Source organism: Strix aluco, chromosome 18 (genome assembly GCF_031877795.1).
Source record: "Strix aluco isolate bStrAlu1 chromosome 18, bStrAlu1.hap1, whole genome shotgun sequence".
In the NCBI taxonomy this organism is placed as follows: Eukaryota; Metazoa; Chordata; class Aves; order Strigiformes; family Strigidae; genus Strix; species Strix aluco.
Window position 1 is genome coordinate 16,686,727 of NC_133948.1, and position 22,817 is coordinate 16,709,543.

At 66.0% G+C, this 22,817-nt stretch overlaps 1 protein-coding gene across 1 annotated transcript; it reads right to left on the bottom strand.

The window, feature by feature from the left end:
- Positions 1-22,817, bottom strand: SMTN (smoothelin). The gene is given in 24 exon segments (XM_074843962.1): positions 1-937; positions 3,198-3,369; positions 4,704-4,855; positions 4,928-5,051; positions 5,127-5,297; positions 5,632-5,695; positions 5,863-5,925; positions 6,515-6,679; positions 6,958-7,033; positions 7,126-7,284; positions 10,609-10,712; positions 11,837-12,193; positions 12,695-12,793; positions 14,080-14,109; positions 14,112-14,142; positions 14,291-14,427; positions 14,430-14,552; positions 14,779-14,840; positions 14,842-14,870; positions 16,526-16,851; positions 16,942-17,020; positions 17,147-17,240; positions 17,488-17,648; positions 22,630-22,817. Coding segments are annotated over 23 exon segments (2,802 nt in total). The 5' UTR covers positions 22,681-22,817; the 3' UTR covers positions 1-937; positions 3,198-3,224.

Consider the following 22,817-nt stretch of genomic DNA (forward strand, 5'->3'; position numbering starts at 1 on the left):
CCCTATAGAATAATCCTTTATTGTTTGGCTGGTGTTGGTACACGTGTCAACGCAGGGGTAGAGACGGTGATGGAGGGGCAAGTGGTACTGAGCATGTGGTGCCCTGAGCTGGGGGGGAGAGCGGGGGCTGCTGTCCCGGCTCGCTCCTTGGGCCCCTCCCTCCCCCGGGACCCCTCGCCTCCCGCCCGCTCCCCAGCACATGGGTGCTGCAGCCCCGTGGTGTGGAAGTGCCCCGGGTGCACGTGCGAAGCAGGGTGTCAGCACAGGGCCGTGGAGCCGGCCCCGGGGAGGTGTCACCAAGGGTGGGCAGAGGGGGCTTCTGCGCAGGGGCCAAGGCTGCTCACGGACACGTGCCTGGGGGACGCACTGCGAGCCAGGCTGGGCTGCACAGCCCCACTTGGCTGCCAGCCCACGCCAGCCCCAGGCCCAAGGGCGCAGCCATGCCTGCACCTCCCCGGGGACACGGGGGTGCTGCCCACGGGACAAACAGCTCCTGGAGAACAAATAACTTAACATGCTGGAGCGCGGGAGGCAAGCCAAGCTGGGGCGCATCCCCGGCAGCACCTGCCTGGCCCTGCTTTGCCCTGCCCGTGGGGTCAGCCCGCAGCCAGCCAGGGCAGAGGGAGGTCCTGCAAGGCAGAGGTGTGGGCTTGCCCCAGTTGCAGAGCCCCCTGGCCCCAGCGCCAGTCCCGTGGCCCCCCCCCAGACCCTCCTGGGGCAGGCAGCTCCCCTGCCTCCTGGCAGCCCTGAGGGCAGGGGGCAGCAGGGTGGCAGGCAGGGCAGGCTCTAGCACTCTTTCTGCCGCATGCGCAACTCGTGGCGACGCAGGTGGTTGTAGAGGGACTGAACGTAGGTGAAGACGCACTTGGAGTCTGGCTTCTTCCCCATGATCATCATGTCTTCCACCTCCACCAGGGGCACGCAGTCCACCAGCGTCCTGTGGAGATGCAGCCCTCAGCACAGCCCTGGGCGGGTGCCCTGCTGTGGGGGCTGGCACGGGGGACCCATGCTGCCCAGGGCCGGCTGGCACTGGGCACCGCTGCTCTAAGCCCTGCTCAGCTCCTGCCCACCCCTCAGTACCCACAGTCCTGCCACTCCTGGGGCCAGGAAGAGCACATGCTGCCTGCCCCAGCCATCTTTGGTGCTGGCACTCACCCCTTGCTCAGGCTGTGCCCACCCTCCTCCTCCAGCTGATGCTGGTACATAGCAGGGGGACATGTCTATGCTGGGCCCTTGCCTCAAACCCACCAGCTGGTCCAGGGAAAGGCAGGGGGGCCTGGTCACACGCTGCCCATCACTCCTGCCAAAAGCCCTGGCTGTGCTCTCCTGCCTGCCATCAGCTCTGTCAGTCTGGTTCCCACCCTCATCTTGGACCAGAGCCTGGGGGGCTGCCTGCCCAGCACAGCACCAGCAGTGGGGTGGGCACTACCCAGCTTCAGCCAGCTCAGCACTGGCCTGTGCCTACCACCTCCCATCCCCACAGCCTCTGGGCTCTGCCACTGCCCCTTCACTGGGGTTGCAGCCCTGCCCTCACTCTGCCTGCATCACTCACCCTGAAGGTGCCATCTCTCTCCCCAGGCTGGGGTTCTCTGGGCAGCGGGGCGGGGCCCAGCTCGAGAGGGCTGCCAGCATGGTTGGGGTAGTCACTGTGACAGCCAGGCAAGGTCTGGAGGGGAACTGGCCACCTCCATCCTCTCACCTTTCTGCTGAGGGCTGGTGGTGGGGCACAGAACCAACCCTGCCACTGCTGCCCTGGCCCGGCCTGGGAGCATGGCAGGTACCAACATCTGGCAGTGGACAGACAGCACTGGAGCAACCCAGGCTGCTGTTGCAGATAATGGCCGATGCAGCCATGAGCACGCAGGGCAGCGGCTGCGCCAGCACCCAGGGGCTGCTTGGTGCTAACTGGCAGCCCCCACTGATGCCATGGCCAGCCCAGCTGCTCTGGTCCCAGGGCCACCCTCCAGCAGAGGCTCTGCCCCGGTGACAGGGTGCACTGGGCAGCTTTGAGCTTAAGGAGGGTCTGAACCCGAAGCTGCCACCCACCACCACAACACTCCCCCCCCACCCTCTCCCCAGGCTGCACACCCCAGCCCCCAGCACAGCCCACTCCAGCCGGCACAGCCAAGGAGGGACCCTCTGCTGCCACCAGCCCCCTGGGGAGCACCAGGGCCAAGGAGAGCTCCCCGGCCCAGGGCTCTGCCAGGACCCTGCTCCTGCACCCCACTGCCCCAGCTCTCCCATGGAGCCTCTGCTGCACTGCAGTTAACAGGCTCTGAGCCCGTGGCCTGGCTGGCACCAGCCACACCTTGTGATTCCTGGGGTGGGGGGGGGGGTGGGCCATGCTCAGGGCCTTGGGAAAGCCCCCGCCTGAGCTCCACAGGCCCCCCGTCACTGCCAGCCCCGGCTCAGGGGGTGATGGCAAAGCAACGGCAGCGCAAGAAGAGTGGCTCTGCCCTTATAAAGCCATTGTTTGGGCCCCGGTGCGCTGGTGCTGTGCGGAGCCCGGGGAGCAGCAGCTCCAGCGCCAGCTGGGATGCCCCTGAAGACAGGCACAAACACTGCAAGACGAGGCAGGACCCAAGCCTTGAGTCACACTTTCCAGGCTCCCCACTCTTGCCCATATATGAGCAGGCAGCACCTCGCAGGCAGGGAACCATCGCCCGCGCCTGGCCCCGCAGCAGCAGCTGCAGCTCCCTCCCCAGCTGGGGCCGACAGCCCCTGCACACCCCGGGCTTGGGGGGAAGGAGGCAGCAAGTGCAAGCAGTGATGCTGGGGCATCCCGGGGGGGCTCACCCACACCCGGGCAGCACCACTTGGGCTCATGCTGCTGCAGAGCACCCAGAGCGGTGTCTCCGGCAGCTAAACCCCGGGTTGGCCTCAGCCAGCAGAGAGGGAAGAGCTGCGGCAGCTCCGTTCCCACTAGCACCCTCCCATGGCTGGAGAGCAAACAGCCCCCCAGGGTGACACAGGTCCTCCCTCCCCAAATCCCCACAGGTGCTATTCTGGAAGGCCAGAGGCCAGCCGGCTGCCTGCACCCCTCTCCTGGCCACAGCTTGGCCCTGCCGGCCAACACTGCCAGGATTCGCCCCTCGCCCACCAGCATCCCCCAGCCTCTTCCCCAGCCGCGGCGGCCACTCCCCGGCCAAGCGGCAGCAGTGGGGCACGGGCAGATATTTGGAGGGGAAGGTTCTCACCATCGCTCCCGGGGGGGTGAAAATGGGCTACGACTTTTTGGTTTTTACCAGCCCCTTCTGGACCAGGCAGCGATAGAATTCCTGAATGTATGTGTACACACACTTCCAATCTGGCTCGCGCATCCGGACCATGTCCTCCACGTCCAGCAACTGCGGACAGTCTGCGTGCTTCCTGGGGGCAGGGAGAGAGAGGGGCAAGCCAGTGACCGCAGCCCAGTCGGGGAGGGAAGGAAGAGAGAAAACAAGAGACACGGATCAATGCAGTTCCCGTCCCCCCCCCCCCCCCCCCGGGCAGATGCTGCTCTGCTCTCGCATGCTCTGTGGGTGCGCGATGCAGGGGCAGGAGGGCTCCAGGCACCGCCGTGCCAAGGCCATTCAGTGAGATTTGGGGGAGCACAAGCAAGGGAGGGGAAGGGTGGGTGAGTGGCGTGGAGAGGCGTGAGGTCCAGAGGGAAGGACAGACGGAGACAGAGGAGGAGGAGGAGGAGGAGGAGGAGTGAGGTGTTCTGGCACGCCGGGTGCTCGGGGAGCGGGTTCCAGAGCGGAGCGGCGCTCTATATAGCCCCTATATAGACCCGCTGGGAGGATGGGGGGACAAGCCCAGCCCTCCTGCCCAGCTCCGCTTGGAACTGCACGGCACAGCCCTGGTGCAGGAAGCTCGGGAGAAGATGCTCACAAGAGCTGGAGGAGGAGGAAGGACGAGAGGCCACCTGGCTTCCAGGCCGGAGAGATCGAAGGCTCTCTCAAGTCCACACACTGGTTCCCCAATTAAGGCAAAAAGTCCATTAACAGGAGCGCCAAGAGCCAGGCAAGTGGCCCCCTTCTCGCTCCACCGAACAGCACCACAGCACCCAGGGAGCTTGCGGGAGCTCCCAGCTCACACCACCGCCCTGGGCACCAGCTGGGATGGGATCCCACCTGCCCGGCCCTGCCCCTGGGCAGGGTGCTGGAGGGGAGGAGGAGTGGGTGGGAGAGAGACAGAAGGAAGGAGAGAGGGGCTGGCTGCCAGCCCTCCAGCTGGATGCGCTCCCATCTCTCAGCACCCAGGAAAACCAGAAGCAAAAGGGGGAGGGAAGAAACTGGAGAAGCTGCAATGGTGTTTGAGCCCTCACAATCATAAAAGGAGGCACCTGGCACAGACAAACCCCGCTCCCCAGGGGCTGCAGTCCTGCACCCGGCACCCCAGGATGGGATGTACTGCCTGTGGCCGGGCGGGCTTGGGGGGCTGCTGCCCTGCCTTTGGGTGCTCTGCCCAACACCCAGGAAGCCCAGACCCCCACGCCTACCCTTGCCACACCAGACAGGGCTGCACTGGCTTCTCATGGCTCTGCCCACACAGCCACTGCTTTCCCCCCGGTGTCGAAACCTCGTTGCATGGCACAGGGGGAACGATGCTGACAGGCACCCACTTCCAGCACCGTTGCCTCTGCCCATGTCCCCACTTTGCCCTGGGCAGCAGGTGGGAGAGCTGCCCCAAGCCCATGTAATGGCACAAGAGCTACATACTCTGCAGAGGAGAAGGCCACCTCGAAGTTGTGGCGGCGGTTCTGGGGCGTCAGCTGGCTGTAGTCAAACGCCTCAGGGAAGAAGTTGTGGACCAAGGCACAGAAGGCCATGCCATCGCTCCAGCTGGACGAGAAGTTCTGGATGTCCACGTGCTGCAAGGACAGGAGAGTTATCGAGGGGCAGAGCGACCAGCCCAGGGGACAGGGAGAGGAGGTGGCACTCACCTCGTAGCCCCGGGTCTTGGCTCTGCACCAGTCCAGCAACATCTGCTTGATGCTGTTGGCGTTGGGCACGCCGAAGCTGGAGGAGCGCTGCACGGCGGTGCGCGCCACCGCGGGGTTTGGTGAGCTGTGGCAGAAGACACAGGGTGTTATTCGCGTGGCACTTGCTGCCCCAGCCAGCCTGGCCCTGGCCCATCCTCACCTCCCGCCCTCCTTCTGCAGCTTCTCCATCATGGCCTTGCGAGCCTGCGAGGCCGATGTCTTCGGCAGGCTCTGAGCTTTCATCAGCTCCTTCTTCTTCTCAGCCTGGCGCCGCTCCAGCGCAGCCAGGCTGCTCTGCCTGGAGACACTCTCATCTTCACGGTCAAAGATGCTGGGAGAGAGACAGACAAAGCTATGGGGGCCGTGGGCAGCCTGGGGAAGGGCACATGGTGGCCTCAACACATCGCCAGCCCTGGAGCTTTGGAGACCTCCATGTCCCTGGGACAGAAGAGGGGTGGCTTAAGGTCCCCGGCTGGCAGACATGTCTCTGGGCCCATGGAGTGACCCATGGGGACTGCTGGAGACAGCGAGCATGCCCCAAGGACCAGGAAGCTCTGGGGACATCCCTGCATGGGGAGACTGCAAGCTGAGCAGAGAGGGTTTGTGCAAGCAGACGGCTGACAGGGCCTGCTTGGGGCTGGCCCCGGGGAGGCACCACCACTCACCTGCCTGTCTTCTTGGAAGAGGAGCTGTAGGATGATTTGGTTTGAACGAATGTGCTGTTGCCATCTGCAGAGAGAGAAAGAGAGAGGCCTTGGGCAGGAGCTGATGGAAGTGGCACCAGGCAGGTGGGGGGCTCTGCCCGCGCCACAGGCAGGGATGGCTCAGTGGCAGCAATCCCCCTGTGGTTACACCCAGAGGATCCCACAGGGAAAGGGCAGCAAAGGCTCCCTTACCGTCTGATCTCTTCACAAAACTCGACTCCATGGTTGTGGTACGGGAGGTCTTGGTGCCATCGCCTGCAGGGGGCAAGGCAACAGGGGATCAGCTGGGGCCAGGGGCAGCAGCACCCACCACTGCCAAGCACCTTTGCATACATGTAGCGCAACAGGAAGAAGTCCCAGGAGGCAGAGCCATGGCCAGGGAAGGCAGAGGGGAGACAGATGGTATGTGCCTGCCAGGCAGAGCAAAGAGGCCAGTGCAAAGGAGTGGGGAGCTGGAGCGTCCTCAGTCCCCTGCAGCAACTCTTGGTTTGAGCCACCCAGGGACTGGGAGAACAGAGGTGTAGGGGACAGGAGACAGGCCCAAGGTGCAGACAAGGCCCCTGCCACCCCAGCGGGGCAGAGAACTGGGTTGGAAGTCACCAGAGCAGATACCTTAAAGATCCCCAGGCAGGCTCTGGCAAGCCAGAGGAGATGCAGCAAAACTCAGCCCTGAACCACAGTCCCGCTCCCAGAGCGGTCAAGCCAGACCCGGGACAAGCAGCAAGAGCGGCAGAGAAGCTGTGGTGGCAGAGCACCGGGCAAGACTCTGCACAGCCTCCTGAAGGGCTGGCACACTGGCTGTGCTGGGCAGGTGAGCCCTGCGCCCCCCCACCCCAGCCCATACTAGACTGGACGAGACGCTCGGTCTTGGTGACAGTGCTGCGTGCCGAGCCGTCGGCCGACTGGGTGCTCTGTGTGGTGGTGGTCTCCGTGGCGTGGCCGGCCCTTCCTGCTGTAGCCTGGCTCCTCATCTCCTGCAGCCGCTGGTCCCGCTCCTTCTCCCGCTGGTCTGCAAACGCAGGTGAGAGACAGTGTCAGCAGCCAAAGCCAGGGGTGGCAGGGACGGTCCCCACCACACAGGGGGTCCTGCCGAGTGCTGCCAGCCCAGAACCAGCTTGTGGGAAGGATGACGCCCTCAGCCTGGCACAGCCAGGGATGCAGCAGAAGATTCAACACACCCTCCTGCTTCACCACAGCTGGACAGCCCCATCCCAGCACCCTGCCAGCTCCACCTGCACCACCACCTCCAGAGCCCCGACCCCTGTGGCAGTCACCATCCCCAAGTACCTCGCTTGCGCTGGCGCAGCTCCCGCATGGCGTTTCGGATCAGTCGCCGCTCCTCAAAGTCTGTTGTCCGATCCAGCTGCAGGAGGAGGTGGAGGTCAGCATCACTCCTCTGCCACCAGCTCACAGTCCCCTCGCCTTCCCCCAGGAACCCGGTGGCAGAAGAGGTACCATCTTATCCAGAACATCCTCATCCTCAATCCTGTTCAGCTCCTCGACGTTCAGCTTGCTCCTTCTCTCCAGCTCTCTCACTTGGACCTTCTCCATGCCATTGGGCAGCTCCGGCTCCAGCTTTGGCGCCTGGGGCTGCTCCACCACCTCTGGCTCCATCTACAAGGACAGTACCAAGCGACTGAGCCCCCACCAGCTTGGCCACCCCCCCCATGCTGCTCAGGGTCCAAGCCCCGCATTGCCCTGACACTTGCCCGGTGCCACGGGCAGCAGGGACCCTGGAGGTGTGCCAACATGCAGCATAAGAGCTCACAGCCGCAGGCATCTGCGGCGACCAAGGCAGGCAGGGGAGTGCAACATCCCCCCCTGCAGCACCCCCTGCCCTGGGGGGGCCCAGCGTTCTCTGACCTACTCCCAAGTCTGGCTGCCAAAACAACCCCAAATATTCCCCACCCCTCATCACCAGAGGCTGCCAGGCCCCTCCAGCAAGCAGGGGCTGCCCAGGTGCTCCAGGCTGGGCAGTGCCTGTGCCCAGCAGCAGGCAAGGTGCTGGCAAGGCCAGTGTGTGCCGTTAGGAGCACAAGGGATTTCCAGGGAATTAAGGGACTTAGTAGAGAGAAGAGCTTGTGCAGGAGATCAAGAGCCTCCCCCACATCCTGCTCAGAATCTAGGCCAGCTTGGCCCCTGCCAGGGCAAAGCCAGGACGCCAAGTCCCTTTCAGCACGACCCCCCAGCAATGCATGGCAGGCAGCGGGCCAGGCCCGGAATAGGGCATGGAGGCAGCAGAGAGGAGGTGCCAGTGGGGGCCAAAGCAGCCCCACCACACACCTGGCCCCATCCTGCACCCCGCTGGCCCAGCCCGGCACCCGGCCCACGGCAAAGCCGCCAGCGGGAGGTGACGCCAGCCACGTGCGCCTGTACCACACCACCTGTGCCTTGCCACTGCTGTGTGCGGGCGAGGACAGGACAGCTGCCTGCAGCCCGCCCGCCCGGCCGGCATGCCGGCAATGCGGAGCAGGCAGGCACTGTGCTCCCTGCAGCAGCGAGCCCAAATGGTGGCAGATGCCTGTGACACTGCGTCGCCTGTGCAGCGCGGCCACGGTCCCACCTCATGCCAGGGGCTTCGCCTTAGCTTCAGATAGCCCGGGGGCCACCAGGAGCCCTGCGAGCCAGTGCCACCCTCCCACCCCCCCGCTGGGTGCTGCCGTGGGGCAGGGCTGCCCGCACTCACGCCGCTGTTGCTCCCGGAGAGGTGCAGGGCCGATTGCTGGCGCGTGCTGGAGAAAGCTGGCGGATGGGCCACGGGGACGCCGGGCTCCTCGGTGCCCTCAAAGTGGGCGCAAGGGTCCTGTGCTTCCAGAAAGAGGGTGCTGAGGTCCTCCCCGGGGGTCTCCTGCGGCCCCAGCCGCAGCACTAGCAGGTCGAGACGGTGGCCCAGGCGCGCCAGCTCTGCCCGCAGCTCCAGGTGCTCCTCCTCCAGCGCCCGCAGCGCCCGTGCCAGGGGCTGCACCTGCTGCAGGGCCTGCTCCAGCCGCCCCTCCACTGCCCCCCGCAACGCGCCCAGCTCCTGCCGCAGCTCCACCAGCTCGGCCGCTCCGACCTGCGCCAGCCCCTCCAGGCTGACCCCCGGCATGGTGGCGGTACCGGTGCCGGCAGGCGCTGCAGCGAGCCCCGCTCAGCTGTCCTCTGCCCTTTATAGGGGCGCCGGGACACCACCCCCGGCTGGAGGCCGGCCCAGCACAGCCCCGGGCCTGCTGGGCTATTCTTGTCACTGCGGCTGGGGGTCCAGCGCAGGGGTGCCGAGGCAGGCGCTGACACTTGGCAGCGTCTCCAGCCCTGGGACCAGATGGCTTTGACGGCGGGGAGCCCTGCTGAGCAGCACCCCCGGCCCCGGGCGGCTGCCAGCACCCCAGACACCAGCCGGGGGGGTGCTGTGGGGCACAGCAGGTGGGGTAGGGCCCCCATGTGGGATCAGCCTCAATTATCACCATACTGGCTGTGCTCCAGGGCTGGGGACCACCCATGCACCCTTTTGCCCAAAGTGCCCTCCCACTCCTGGATGGCATCACCCACAACACACTGACATCTCCAGCCTCGGGCTGGTGCCAGTGATCACACCCCCAGCCTGTCCCCACTCCCCCCCAACCCAGAACAAATGCCCCAGGGGGACCAGGTCCCTGCACAACAGACACAGGCTGCACCCCCACCAGCAAGAGGACCTGCTGCAGCAGCCACCATCCCCAGTTCCCCGCACCTCTGACTGAGCCCTACCTGGCAGGGCTGCCAGCACCACTGCCGCCTCCTCCTCCTCCTCCTCCCTGCCCACAGGCAGCACACCTGGAGGTTGCGTCTGCCGACAGGCAGCTGATGGGTCCCAAGCCCCACGCCCCACTGGGCAGTGCTGCTAATACCTTAATGAGAGCTGACAGGCTGCTCGGGCTAAGCCTGCCCAAGTGCATTAGCACGGGGAAGTCACCCCTCTGCAGGCAGCGAGCTGCCAGCGGGCAGCAGAACCTGCTGGCTAGTGCAAGCAGCACTTGAGAACAGCCCTGCCAGGCTGTGGGCAGCGCCTGCTTCATGCTGGCAAGGGCTGAGGCAAGGATGGAGCGAGCCAGCGATGCCAGGGCCACTGGTGGTGCCATGGCCACTCGTGGTGCTGTGCCCGCAGAGGCAGCTGGGCGAGCCAGGCACACGCAGGGCCACGAGCGAGGCAGCAGCACACTTGACATCCAGCTTCTGCCAAGGCCGCGTGCGCGAGTGCCTCGTATTACCCTAGATGGCCAGGAGCAGATAAAAGCACTTGAAGGGCTGCATGCGCGGAGCTGCCTCCTGTGCACACTCAGCCCCACTGCCCCCAGCACCTGGGGGGGCCACATCCCCCTCTCCCCCCAAAACAGAGCAGAAGGATTTTATTTTTTTTTTCCAGTTGCACCCAAGAATCCTTCCCAGGCCAGGTGGGCTGGGGCTGCTGCTTTGCTACCAGTTCAGGATTGCAAAGCAGGAAGAAGCAGGACCCCCAGCTTGCAGCTCCAGGGTGGGTCAGACACCCTCGGGGAGCCCTTACTGAACAGGCTCCCCAGCGCCACATCCAAGGTCCGTTTCCAGGAGGGAAAACAGAGGGGTGGGTGGTGATGGGTTTTTCTCTGAGCTGCTGCCACCCTAAAAGGTGTTTAAAACAGAGGGACACCCGCAAAAGGCTCTGAGCCCACCTTCCCCCAACCCCCCGAGTATCTGCATACGTGGCGCCACAGTGCAGGGGGCTCATGTGGCTGGGGCTGGGTATCCACACATTCTTAAAACACCTTGTAAAAACCAAAAAACCCCCCAAAACCCCAAACCAACCACGGCCAGAGCCTTGAGACTGTGCTGCCAGCACCAACCTGCCCACCTTGGTCACTGCTCCCCACCCCAAGCCCAGGACCCCCCAGGTCATGCCCAAGGGGGGGCACGGCCCCATGGCACCCAGCCCTTCTAGCCACTCACCTTGGTGACATTGCTGCTGACACTGTTGACACTGCAGACGCTGCTGACACTGCTGGGGACGGTGGTGATGCGGATGGGGGTGCTCCGCAGCCCCAGGGTCACCTCTGCAAGGGGAGCGAGAGGCACACGGGGTTTGTCCCAGCCCCAGCCCCGCAGGCTCAGCCCCGCGCCGGGGGAGCGGCTCCGTCCAGGCTGCCTGGCTGCTGCACACATCCTGCCTCTGCAGCGGGCACCGAACTCTGGCACAGGGGAAGGGCTCTGGGGACAGCCAAGGGACAGGGAAGCCAGGCCCCCCTCACCACCCTGGTTCATCCTCCTCCCCAAGGAAGGGCACTTTCCGCAGTGCTCTAGCTGGAGCCAAGGCCCCCCCCAGCATGAGGGATGGCCCAGGAGCATCCCGAGCCAGCCACATCTGTGGGCAGGCAGGGCTAGATCAGGGGCAGGGCTGGCTCAGACACTGCAGCAGCAGAGATGGGGCAGAGCAGGACAGTATGGACACCCACAGACCAGCAGGTCAGTGGGGGGAGAGCACTAACATGGGGCAGAGGATGGGGCAGGGCTGCAGGAACGGTGCAGGGAGTTGGGGAAGGACCCCAGGCACGAGTGTGTCAGGACAGTGCGGATGGGACAGGATGCAGGGCCAGTACTGAGATGCTCTAAGCAGGCTGAGCATCCCTGCCGAAGGGCAAGGCTGCCAGGCATGCTCCTGCCCATGGCATCTGCTCTTCTGGCAGTACTCGTGCTCAGCCTCTGGGCTGCCAGCACCTAAATGCCACTTCTGCTGCTGCTGTGTCCCATCAGTGCCTGCCTGGCCTGTCACTGCCCTCCCGCCTGCTGGTTTCCACCCACTCTCTGGCACCCAGCACCCTGTCAGTGCCCAGCTGCCCACTGACACCCATGTGCTCCGCTGCCTGACTGCGTGTATCACCCCACACAAGCACTGTTCCTGTGCTTACGGCCCTGCCAGACCCACCTGCCTGCTGGTGCCCGCTGCCTCCACATGCCCCCTGCCCACCTTTCCTGGTCCCACCTCCGGGAGCGATGCCCACTCGTGCCCATCATCCCTACAGTGCCCAGCTGCCTGCACCGCCCACCTTCCCCATCCCATCGCCCCCGCTGCCCACCTTCCCCGCTCCCTCCGCTGACAGATGCCACCTGCCCCTGCCCTACCCATCCTCCTCGCTCCGCTCCCCCGACGGGTGCCCCTGCCCACGCTCCCGGTGCCCACCTGCCCGCTGACTGCCGGGGGCGGCCGCGACGCGGGGCGCGAGGGGCTGCACGCGCCCGTCCTTGATCTCGATGGTGACGAACGTCTTCATGCCGTCGAGGCCGGCGGGGACCGGGGCCGGGCGCCGCTCTGCTCCGCCGCCGCCGCCGCCCCGCGCGTTTTGAGCGGGCCCCGGCGGGGCCGTGCGGGGCCCCCGCTGCCATTGGCCGGGCCCGGCCCGCCCCCCCGCGCCGCCCGCCCCCGCCGGGCCGCCCGCTGCCGCCGAGCCGGGGGCCGGGCCCGGGCCCGCCGGGGTGAAGCGCTGGGCACGCTCCCGCACCGAGGCGGCCCGCGGCAGGGGCCTGTCGGGGCTTTGCTCTGTGGGGGACAGGCGCGGGGGGGTCAGCGGGGCTGCAGCGACCCAGGGGCGTCCCCTCCACGCATGCTGCAACCCCCTCCCCAGCCCCGCACGCTGCATGCAGCCCCCCCCCACCCCAGGGACCCCACCACGCACCCTGCCCTGCCCCCCAGGGTGCCCACACGATGCATGTGTCCCGCCCCCCCCCCCCCCCCCCCCCCCCCCGAGACCCCACCACATGCAACCCCCCGGCTGCCTCGCCACGCGTGCTGTCCCACTGGGGCGCTGCAGCCCCTCAGAGCTTCTGCCCCCGTCTCCTGCGGGGGCCCGGCTGCCTGCGCACCCCGGTGGGAAGGGATGGGTGCTGGGCGGGGGCCAAGGGAGCGGGTGGGCAGCCAGCAGCCAGCCCTGCTCAGCCAGCAGCAGGCAGCCACTGAGAGCTGTGTGCCTGCCCAGGCTCCGCTGGGGACCTCCTGCCACCGGGAAGCTGAGAGCGGAGGCAGCCGCTGCTGGGACCGTACCTGTGCGGACCGCCGGGCGCAGGGAGGAGGACGTCTGCTCCCACCGGTGAGTGTTCAGGCGGGCCGGGGTCCCCGCTACATCCTGGGTGGGCGCTGCCACTTGGAAGGGACAGGCCAGATATGCAAGGAACAGGACACGGGGAGCAGAGGGTGAGCACAGCACAGGGTGCTGTTGCCGTCCCCACCCAGCAAAGCACCCTGGGGTCCCCCTCCCTGTCACCTCACACTCCCCAGAGCATAGTGCCAAAATCCACCAGTGCTCACAGGCTGCCCCGCACCCCAGGCAGCTGGCTCTGCCCACAGTGCCAAACCACACCGCAGAGGAGGGCAAGGCAGAGATTGGGGTCCTGTGCCCCAGCAGGGCAGTGAGTGGGCTGTGCTGAAAGATCAGGACCACCCTGCACCCGTCAGGTCCTGGCATAGCAGGGCCAGCCCAGCATCACCTCTGGAGAGGAGGGCAAGGGGGCCCAGTGGCTCCACCCAGGGAGCACCCCAGCCAGGGTACAGACAGGCACTGAACAGGCAGCGCTCTGGCCTGGGGACGGAGTATCTGCTGCCCAAGTGGTGGGGGTCAGCCTTGCCCCAGCACCCAGGTTTGAGCCCCCAGGGGAGGCAGGTCCTGCATGCTTCTCTCTGCCCTGGGCCTGTGCCACATGGCAGCCCCGCCACCCAGAGCATCTCCCTGGGGTTTCTGCCTTCCCAGGAGCCAGCAGCCCCCCAGGGCTTCTTGGAGGGAGGGGACCTCTGCCTGCAAGGGTGGCTCCGAGTGGGAACCCTGACCCTGGAGACAGAGAGCTGCTTTCTATTTGTTTTTTTTTTTCCCCCCCCTTCATTTCCTCCCAGCACAGCTGCTGGGACAGTTTTCCCAGCAGTAGGAAGAGGGCAGCTGCTGGCCACTTCAATCCCTCAAGGCTGTGGGGAGGACCTGGAGGGTGCTGGGCCCCAGCTGGGCCAGTGAGTGCAGCCCTGGGGGGGTCAGGGCCAGCCAGTGCACGGCTCCCGGCCTTATTGGGACAAAGAATGCAAAAGGCCGGGGTTTGCTGCCGGCATCAATTCCCTTTCATGGCCCTGCTGCCGCCCAGCCTGGAGCTGGGGGACTGGTAAACAGCCTGCCTGGCACCCCGCTCCCCCAGCACCACCACCACACGGCTGGGTGGCAAATGGTCACCAGCTGGGGACGGCCCTTGGCCTGGCTGTGTCCTGCCCTCACATTCCTGCCCTAGCCTGCATGGGCTTAAGTCACATCCCCAGGGCTGACGCCCTTCCCTGCGCTGCCAGGATGCATGTGCCATAGGGCAGAGGGGCAGCGGGGGCCCCTGGGCAGCGCTGCCCAGCTAGGGGGCAGCCCCGGCCCCAGCACTCCCTCCCCACGCAGCTGCACTTACCCACTGGTAGCTCCCCATGCCTCCCGACCAGCCCCGGCCCTGGCCACGCACCCCGGCACCAAGCTGCAGGGAGGAAAAAGGGCAAAGCAGTCAGCGGGAGGGAGCACACACCCCCCCCACCCCATGCCATCGAGCTGCCTTCACCCATGGGACTGCCAGCCCCCAGTGAAGAGGGCAGTGGCAGCCGCAGCCCGTGCCACCAGTTCTGTACCTGGCTGCCCTGGCGGCCAGCGCTGGGCTGGCCCAGGGGGGGCTGCTCCAGCTGGTGGCTTTGCCCTGCACCGGGCTCCTGGGCCGTGGCAGGGCTGCCCAGGCTCGCTTCCTTCCAGGCTGCCTGGTGCTGCCCCTTGGCTGGGCAGTGCCTGGGGAGCACGGCTGGCCCCGCTCTGGCTCCTCACCACCATCTTCAGGTTCTGGACTGTGCTCCGGGGCCGGCTGCAGCTCCAGGAGCACAAGGGTCCCCGAGACCATGGCTGCAGGAGAGAGAAGAGGCTCGCATGGGGGAAGCCAGTGGCTACCTGCAGAGCATCCCTGCTCCTGCAGCCCCACCAGGCACCCACCTCCCCTGCCTGCACCTTTGGGAGATGCCATGCTGCCTTCTCCATCCTCCCATCCCTGCCCGCAGCTGGCCCTGGTGCTGCTTTGGCCCCAGGCACACAGCCAGACGGGACTTTGCCGCTGGCATTCACGGGGACTCACCCTGGGTGCTGGGTTTCTGGGAGTCTCCTGCCTGCCGGCTGTGTAGCTCCTGCATCCCAGATCCTGCTCACTGCATCATCTCGCTTGTGGGCCTGGGGAAAGCAGCGGGTGAGAGCAGGGCCAGACCCATTCTGGTCTCTGACCCGGTCACCCTGTCCCATCCCTGCCGCCCAGCCAGGGACACACCACAGGCTATGGCCTCTTCCCATGCCACCCAGGTCCCTGCCTGCACACTGCGGGGGGATGGACAAGCCATCCCCTGCACAGGGGTCACTGCAGGAGGCTGGCAGGGTGACAAGTGTCCCCACACCCCACAGTCTCCACCAGGCAGGGAGGAGGGTGCTCTGTCTACTGAAGGGGAGGCCCAAACCCTGTGCACCCTGGGGGCTCCTGGCACTCCTCTGTGTGGGGCTGGTGTGGGCCACGAGTACACCAACCTTGTCCAGCATGGATGCCAGGAAGCATGAGGAGAGGACAGTCCCTGCCCAGTGCCCCTGTCCCCTCCTGTCCCCCAGCCCAGGCACCTCAGGGCTCCGTGGGGCAGGAAGCACCTAGTTTTGCATCACCCTGTCCCTGCTGTGGCATGAGAAGCTTTGCTTGGCCAACGATGGGATGCTCTGGCGCAGACCACATGCAGGTGACAGGTATGTCCCTAACACACAACACACCTGAGCAGGGCCAGGGTGTCCTGGTGTCACCAGTCAGAGAACAGGGCACCAGTTCTGGCTGTGTCAGTGTCTCTAGGAGCACTGCAGGCTCCAGGGCAGGGGAAGGTGGAGAGGGGCCTGTACCTGAGGGGCACAGGGGAACCAGGACCCAAACATGCCAGGTACCACTGCAACCACTGTTTAAGGGAAAGAGCCTCAGGTTGGAGTAATCAGCTGGACAGAGCGGGACAGAACCATCGGCTGCTTGGGAGATGTCCCAGCACATCCGGATGGGGAAGACAGACAGTGTTGAAAGGTGGCACTGGGCCACATCCCCCTGCAGCCTCTTGCCACGGCCTTGGGGCAGGCAGAGGGCAAAGCTGGGCTGAATGGAGGTGGATGCGGGGACCCACACCTTCCCACTCAACTGTGGTTATAACCACTGCTTCTCCCTTCCCCACCCTCTTCCCCAAACAGCAACCCTGCATGGTGTCTCTGCAGGGACCTCCTACCACCACAAGAGCCACAGTCCCTGCGGGGTCCCCATCACTGCACAGGACAGCCCTGCCCACCAGCTCATCCCTCCTCTGGCCAGAGCCCCCACCATGGCTGGCAGGCACCAGCCTCGCTCCAGAGTGGGCCCCGGCCCCTCAAAGGCCAGCAGGAACAACCAGCATGGGGAGCGGGATGGGGGGATCAAGGTTTCTGCCTGTGCAAGGGGCCTGGTGCAGGCAGCTGCCACAGACAGGACAAGCGGCCGTCACCTCCAAAGACCACCATCCCCAGAGAGCCGCAGCAGGCAGGGGTACACCAGGTGCACCGAGGGGGCCCACAGACCCCCTGCCCGCACCACTCGCACCCCAGGCTGCATCCTCAGGGAGAAGCCCAGGGGCACCCAGGCCTGAGCCCCAGGCCCCAGCTCACCACTGCTGCGTCCCCACGTCCCCAGAGACCCCAGCTTCACCTGCCCCAGGTCCCTTGGGTGGGCAAGCCTGGCATGCCCTGGAGTTTGTGCCCCAGACAGGCTGAGACAGGAGCCCAGGGAAAGGCGAGGAGGTCCTCAGTGGTCCTGTCCCCCCAGCAGTGCCACACACACTCACCGCTGAGCCTTCAGGCTCCTGGGCAGGGGACTGCTCTGCAGCACACACGCAGCCGCTTTCCTCTGGCCCAGCCAGCACCCGCTGCTCTGCATCATCCCGCTCGCTGCTCTCCCCGCTCCCAGTCGTGGCTTGGGGCTCAGTGCTGTCCTCGCCATGGCTCTCCCTGCTCCCGGTCACGGCTGACAGCTCGGTATCACCCGTCCGGCTGCCAGCCAGGGCTGGTGTTTCAGCATCATCCCTACGGCTGCTTTTCACGTCCCTGGGCACAGTGCGGGGCTCGCTGCTGTCCCTCTGGCTGCTCTGTGCATTCCCAGCCAGGGTTGCGGCTGGATGGGAGCAAAGGTGGTATTTAGGAAGGAGCTGCCCATGCCCTGGGCTCTCTAGGGTAGTGCCCTGGGATGCGGGGACTGTCTCACCTTCGATCTCCTCAGCTCGCAGCTTGCGGATGGCAGCTCGGATCAGCTTGCGCTCCTCGTACTCACCCGCCGCCCGCAGCTGCAAGAGGGATAGACCCAGGAGAGAAGCAGGGTCACCCCGGCACACGGTCAGCCCCGGCACACGGTCAGCCCCGGCACACGGTCAGCCCCGGCACACGGTCAGCCCCGGCACACGGTCACTCACCAGTTTGGTCAGCTCCTCCACATCAGTGATAGCTTCAAGCTGCCGGGCCAAGGCAGCCAGGGCTGTCTGCTGCTCCTCCTCCAGGTGCTGGGACCTGCGCAGTGGCAAGAGCGGCTGGCTGGGAGCTGCCATGGGTACTTGGGAGCAAAGTCCCCTCGTGGGCAACCAGCAAATTCAGGCAATGGGCCCCCCACGCGTGCCAAGCCACTCGCCGTTGGGCTGCTCTCACCCTTGTGTCCACCCAAATCTGTCCCAGCCAGAGCGGGGCCAGGCATCGAAGCCACCGTCCCCTGGAGCAGAAGCAGGGGGTGAGCAGGACCCCAGCGCCACGCCAGACTCACCGTGGCCAGTTCTCCTTGTTGTCTTGTCGGTGGCTGCCGCGCTCCGGGCGGAAGCGCTTGGATGCCAGTGCCTCCTCGTCCCGCTCCAGCTCCTGCCGCTGCAGCTCCCTGATGGCCGAGCGGATGCGGCGCCGCTCAGCCAGATCCAGCGTCGCTTCCAGCTGGGTGCAAGAGGGCAGGGGCTCAGCACCGGCTCCAGCCACTGTGCCGCCTCCGCCCAGCTGCCCGGGCTGCCCACACGCCACACAATGGGGCATCTGTCTGGCGGGGCCCACGCGCGCAGCGAACGCTGCCCAGCACTGCCTGTCCCCGCGGGGAGTGGGCACGGCCCCCCCGGGCAGGATGCTGGGAGCAGCCGTGGCGGCACTGAGACCTGCATGCATGTGAGGGGCAAGGAGACAGGGGTGTGTGGCATGAATGCTTGTCGGTGGCCCGTGTAGCCCTCAGGGGTCAGTTCCCTGCAGCTCTGCCCCACCACTCCACCAGCACAGGGACAAGCTCTCCCACCCACGCCAGACCCTCCAGCAACAGGGGGTGACAGCAGAGTCTGTCCTCCTCCCATCGCCGCAGCCCTCCCCCAGCGCTAGGGGATGGTGGGCGGCTCTCAGAGCCAAGCCTGAGTGGGATTTGTCCTAAATCAAAGTTCAACCCACTGTATGTGGAAAGCACAGTCACAACCCCCACCCCGAACCTCTCATAAGTTCTCCTCAGCCCACCCAAGGCCACCCACCAGGACCTGGCATGGGCACCCAGAGCTGCCTCCCCTCTTCCAGATCAGGTCCACAGCCCCAGTCCTGCCACTGGCCCAAGTGCTTCGAGGGGACCACGTACAGGCCCCCCCCACGCTGAAGGGCAGCAGAAGGCAGCCGGATCCACACAGAAAGGCCAGCCAGGGCAGGCACGGCCCCGCTGTCCTCCCACTGTCCTGCTGTGGGACATCGGGACCGACCCGGCGCTGGGAACCCAGGAGGCGATTTCCCATGGAGCTCATTAAAAATAAACCCCGTGACCCACAGCAGCTGCCCGGCAAGTCAAGCCCCTGCATGCTGGGAGCAGCAACAGGACAAGAGTATCAGTCCCCTCCCTTCCAGTCCCACGGGACACCATCAGGCCACCCATCCGGGCTCTTCAGGTTCTGCTGCAGCAGGAATCCAGGGTTGGTCCCTCAGCTGGACCCAGGCTGAGCAGTGCCAAGGGACCCACATCACCACCTGCCCACAGAAACCCTCCTGCACAGAGTCCTCAGCAAAGCCATCACCCTTCGCCCCCCCTACTCGAGGTTTGGGGACCAGGGAAGGATATTTTCATCCCAGTGAAGCCAGCAGACAAGAGCCATCATGTACCCCTAGTGCCAGCCAAAATTGTGATCCTCCAGTTCCTGCCAGCCTCGAGGCCCAGCCAGGAACGTTATCCTTCCTCAGCTGGGAAGACTCCGGCAGGATGCTCAGCAGCCAGGACCACTGACCCCCAGCCAGCCTGGCGCTGAAAATGCATGTAACCTCGGGGGCAGCCACTTGAAGCCGAGGTGCTGCCTCGTCCCCTGGCAGCCCCTGCCACACCAGCTGGCAGTGCCATCCCTCCCAGCACGCTGCAGTTGCTTATTGCATCCCACAGCAGCACGGGCATCTGCCTCCTGGACAGAGCTGGGGCCTGCAACCCCCAGGCTCTTGTCTGGAGCTGGCACCTCCACTGGCACAAGGGCAGGGAAGCGGCTGGGAAGAGCCGGAGCCACTGTGCTGCCAGGGCAGGGGGATGTCAGGGCGGAAACCAGCCCCTCCGTCCACATGGGCCTCCCATTTCCCGTCTGCACTAGGCCTGCCTGGCCCGGGCAGCTGCCTGCACCCTGGGGATGCTGCTGCAGGCAGGGATGCTGGCTGCCAGGACAAAGGCACGAGACAAGGCCTTTCCTGCTGCTGCTCCAGCAGAGACAGCAGACACCCTGGCTGGCCAGGAAGCCCAGCTCTGCTACTCAGGGGGAGGCAGCAATGGGCTGGGGGAGCGATGGAGCTTGGTCCAGCACTAAACGTGGGGCTGGAAGCAGAGGCCCCGTGGCAAGCATGGCTCTCCCTGCAGCCACGCAAAGGCCTTGAGGACAGAAAAACACTCCTCTAACCACATCCCAGGAAGCCAAGACTCTAGTCCTTCCCTAAATAAGCTGCTGGCAGTGCATGGCTCGGCGCTGGCAGCCAGGTCAGGGCGATGGGGGTGGTGGCAGCAACCGCAGGAACCAGGTGCGCAGGGAACGGGGGGACACAACAGAACACCATCCCTGCACACCCCACAGCAGGGGACACCCTGGCACCCATGTGCTGCATGACACTTGCCTGCCAGCTCCAGGAGGCTTCACCCCGCACGAGAAACTGCAGCAGGGCAGGAGGAAGAGCCTCATCCCAAGCCCACGTCAGCAGGGAACAAGGATGAGGCAAATGAGTGGCTTTGGAGGCTCTGTGGCCAGCAGCAAGAGGGAGCGTGCCTGAAACCACAGCTGGAGCCAGGGGGTGGGAAGGGGCTGAGGGGCCCAACCCTGCTGGCACAGGCCAGCCCAGGGATCAGCACATGCCAGGGCCCCACCAGCCCTGCCCAGCCAGCAGCAAATTAATGGTTACAAGCAAATGCCTGCCTCGGCACACACACAAAGTGGCTTTGTGAAAAGGGTGCTGGCAAGGCACCCGTGGGCTGCTTTCCCAATGATGCCCAAGCTCATTAGTGTTCAGAGCCCCAGCACGGCTGGCAGCTCCTTTGGGAGGGCCATAATTAGCCCTGCATCCATCCAGGTCCCTGGAGCAGTTGAGCACAGCACGCTTGGGAGACTGGAGCCCGGCCACAGGAGCCAGGCACATCAAGCACCTCCTGCACCCCCAGGCTTCACTGCCACCTTTGGAAGGAGCCACAGAGAGTGTAGCTGCCTCCAGGAAAAGGAAAGCAGGAGGGACAGCTGGGTGACAGGGACACGGCAGGGATGCAACACTCCTTGGGGCCACTGAAGCCTTGCCCAAAGGCCACCAGGTGTAAGGAGAAAGGGATCTCATGGTTGTGACTTTCCTAGCTCAAGCCTGCCCTGCATCTGCCTGCAAGGCAGTTTGCATCCAGTCTGTCTAATTAACCAGCCCAAGATCTGGAGGGGCCAGGAGAGGGAAGTAACCCCCAGCCTGAGGCCAGCAGACCACAGCCTGGAGCTCATCACAGCCCTGAGTGCTCGAATAACCCCCAGCTTCCAGACACCCAGCTAAGGGCCACCTTGCAGCAGCACCCACCCCATTCCCCGCAGCTCCCTCCCCAAAGTCCTCCAAGGGTCACCTTCATGCTGCACCACAGGTTCATCCCAGCTGGCCTCCCCAGGACTGGGGTACCAGCAAGCAGCTGGAGAGGGAACTGTGTGGGAGCCTACAGGAGGGAGATGAGGGGCAGAGGCTCCCTTGCAGCTCCCAGCCCAGCCAGCACAGCAACGGTCCTGGAGAAGGGGCTGCAGGGATCTGCTCACATCCCCCAGCCTCCTTCTTCCAGGACCCCCAGGGACGTCACACACTTCTGACAAGGTCTCACTTGCTGGGAGAAAGGAGGAGAAGCAGCCCAGAGCGGAGGGCTGGGGAGAGCCGAGGAACAAGGAGGAAGCAGTAGGAGAGGCAGTTTTCCCTTATATGGGCTAATCCTCTTCCAGCTGAGTGGAGCCAAAACCTAACCAGAAAGAAAAATAATTCCTTCCCCGCCTCACGTCAGCCGGGAGCAGGCTTTCCCCAGCCTGCACCGCACAGGCACAGGGAGACCTGAGCTGCGAGCAGGGTGCTGGGGGATGCAAAGCTCCGGCAGGTCAAAGACAAAGCCCCGGGGAGAAGCGGCGCTTCCAGCGTGGGTAAGATCCACCTCCCCAGGCGGGCTGGAGACCAGCTACACCACAGACCTGACACCTACCCCATCACCGCTCCCAGGGCTCTGTCTTAGCCCGGGGACCCCAGCCGGGACATGGCAGAGCTGGAGCACTGGCAGGACACACAGAAACCCAGACCGCCCATCCCCGCGCCTCCAGGGACCCTGTTGGCCCCGACGTCACCCCACTGAGAGCAAGCAGGCTCCTCAGCCCACGAACAGCGGGCAGGTCTGCACGTTGTCACGCAGAGCGGGCAGAGGATGGCACGTCAGGACCCCCCAGGGCACAGCACAGCTCCTGCTTCCCGCTGGTGGCGCAGCACCCCGACTCTTTCCTGTTCCCACAGACGTGCCTTCCCGGCTGACTCAGCTTCCTGCGGGAACCACTGCCCAGCGCGGGCCTAAGCAAACCCGCGCTCAGCCCCCGGGGGCTCCCAGCAAAGCCCCGGCCCCGAGCCCCTGGTGCCCCAGGGCTAGAGGGGAGGTGGCAGGTCTGCCCAGAGTTGGGCAGCACTTTGTAGGGCTTCCCGGCACAACAGCCCTGGCTGAGCAGGTCAGAGCCCACCTTTGGGGTCCACCATGAGCCCATCAGGCGCGGGAGCTTCGAGGCCAGGGCTCGGCTCTCGTTCTTACTCCCGGGGAAACGAATGGAGCAGGGAAGTGCCTCGGACGTTGCTCCAGCAGCTGCTGCCCAGACACGCCGGCACAGAGCCTGGGGAGCAGCCCGCGGCACCGAGCCAGCCCCGGGCAGCGCGGGAGCAGAGACCCGGGCCAGATGGCAGCCGGCCCCGGGAGAGCGGCGAGCAGGTAACCGGGCCGGCAGCGGGGAACGCCTCGGGCGGGAGCCGCCGGCCGAGGGGCCGGAGCCGCCGGACGGATGTTACAGCCCGAGCGCGGGTGCCAGCGAAGGGCCGAGCGCGGCTCAGCGCAGCAGGGCCGGATTCCCCGGAGCCGCCGGGACAGGACGGGGGCTTGTGTGAGAGCTCGCCCGCGCCCAGAGCCCCGGCCCAGGCCAGCCCGGGTCCCTCCGGGTGCTGCTTGCCCGGGACCCCCCGAGCAGCTCCTCGCCAGCGGCCCCGCTCGCTCCCCCCGGGCCAAGCGGCGGCAGCTCCGCCACCTGCGGGGGCGCGGACGGGCCCGTGGTACCGCTCGGCCCCCGCAGCCCGCGCCCCGACGGCCGCCACCCCCCCGCCCTTCGCGGGACGCAGCGAGCCGCGGCCCCGCCGGGCACACCCCGACCCGCCGCCCCGGGCCCCGCCGCGGGCAGCGCGGGCTCACCAGCTTCCGCAGCGCTCCCTCGTCCATGCCCAGGAGGGTCTCCTGGGACATCCCGCCCGCCGGGGCCGGGGCCCGCCGCTGCCGCCGGCCGGGGGCTCCGCGGCGGCCGAGACAACAAAGGGCAGCGGGGGCGGCGCGGCCGCTGGCTCGGCCCGGCCCGGCTCCACTCCGGCCCCGCTCCGGCCCGC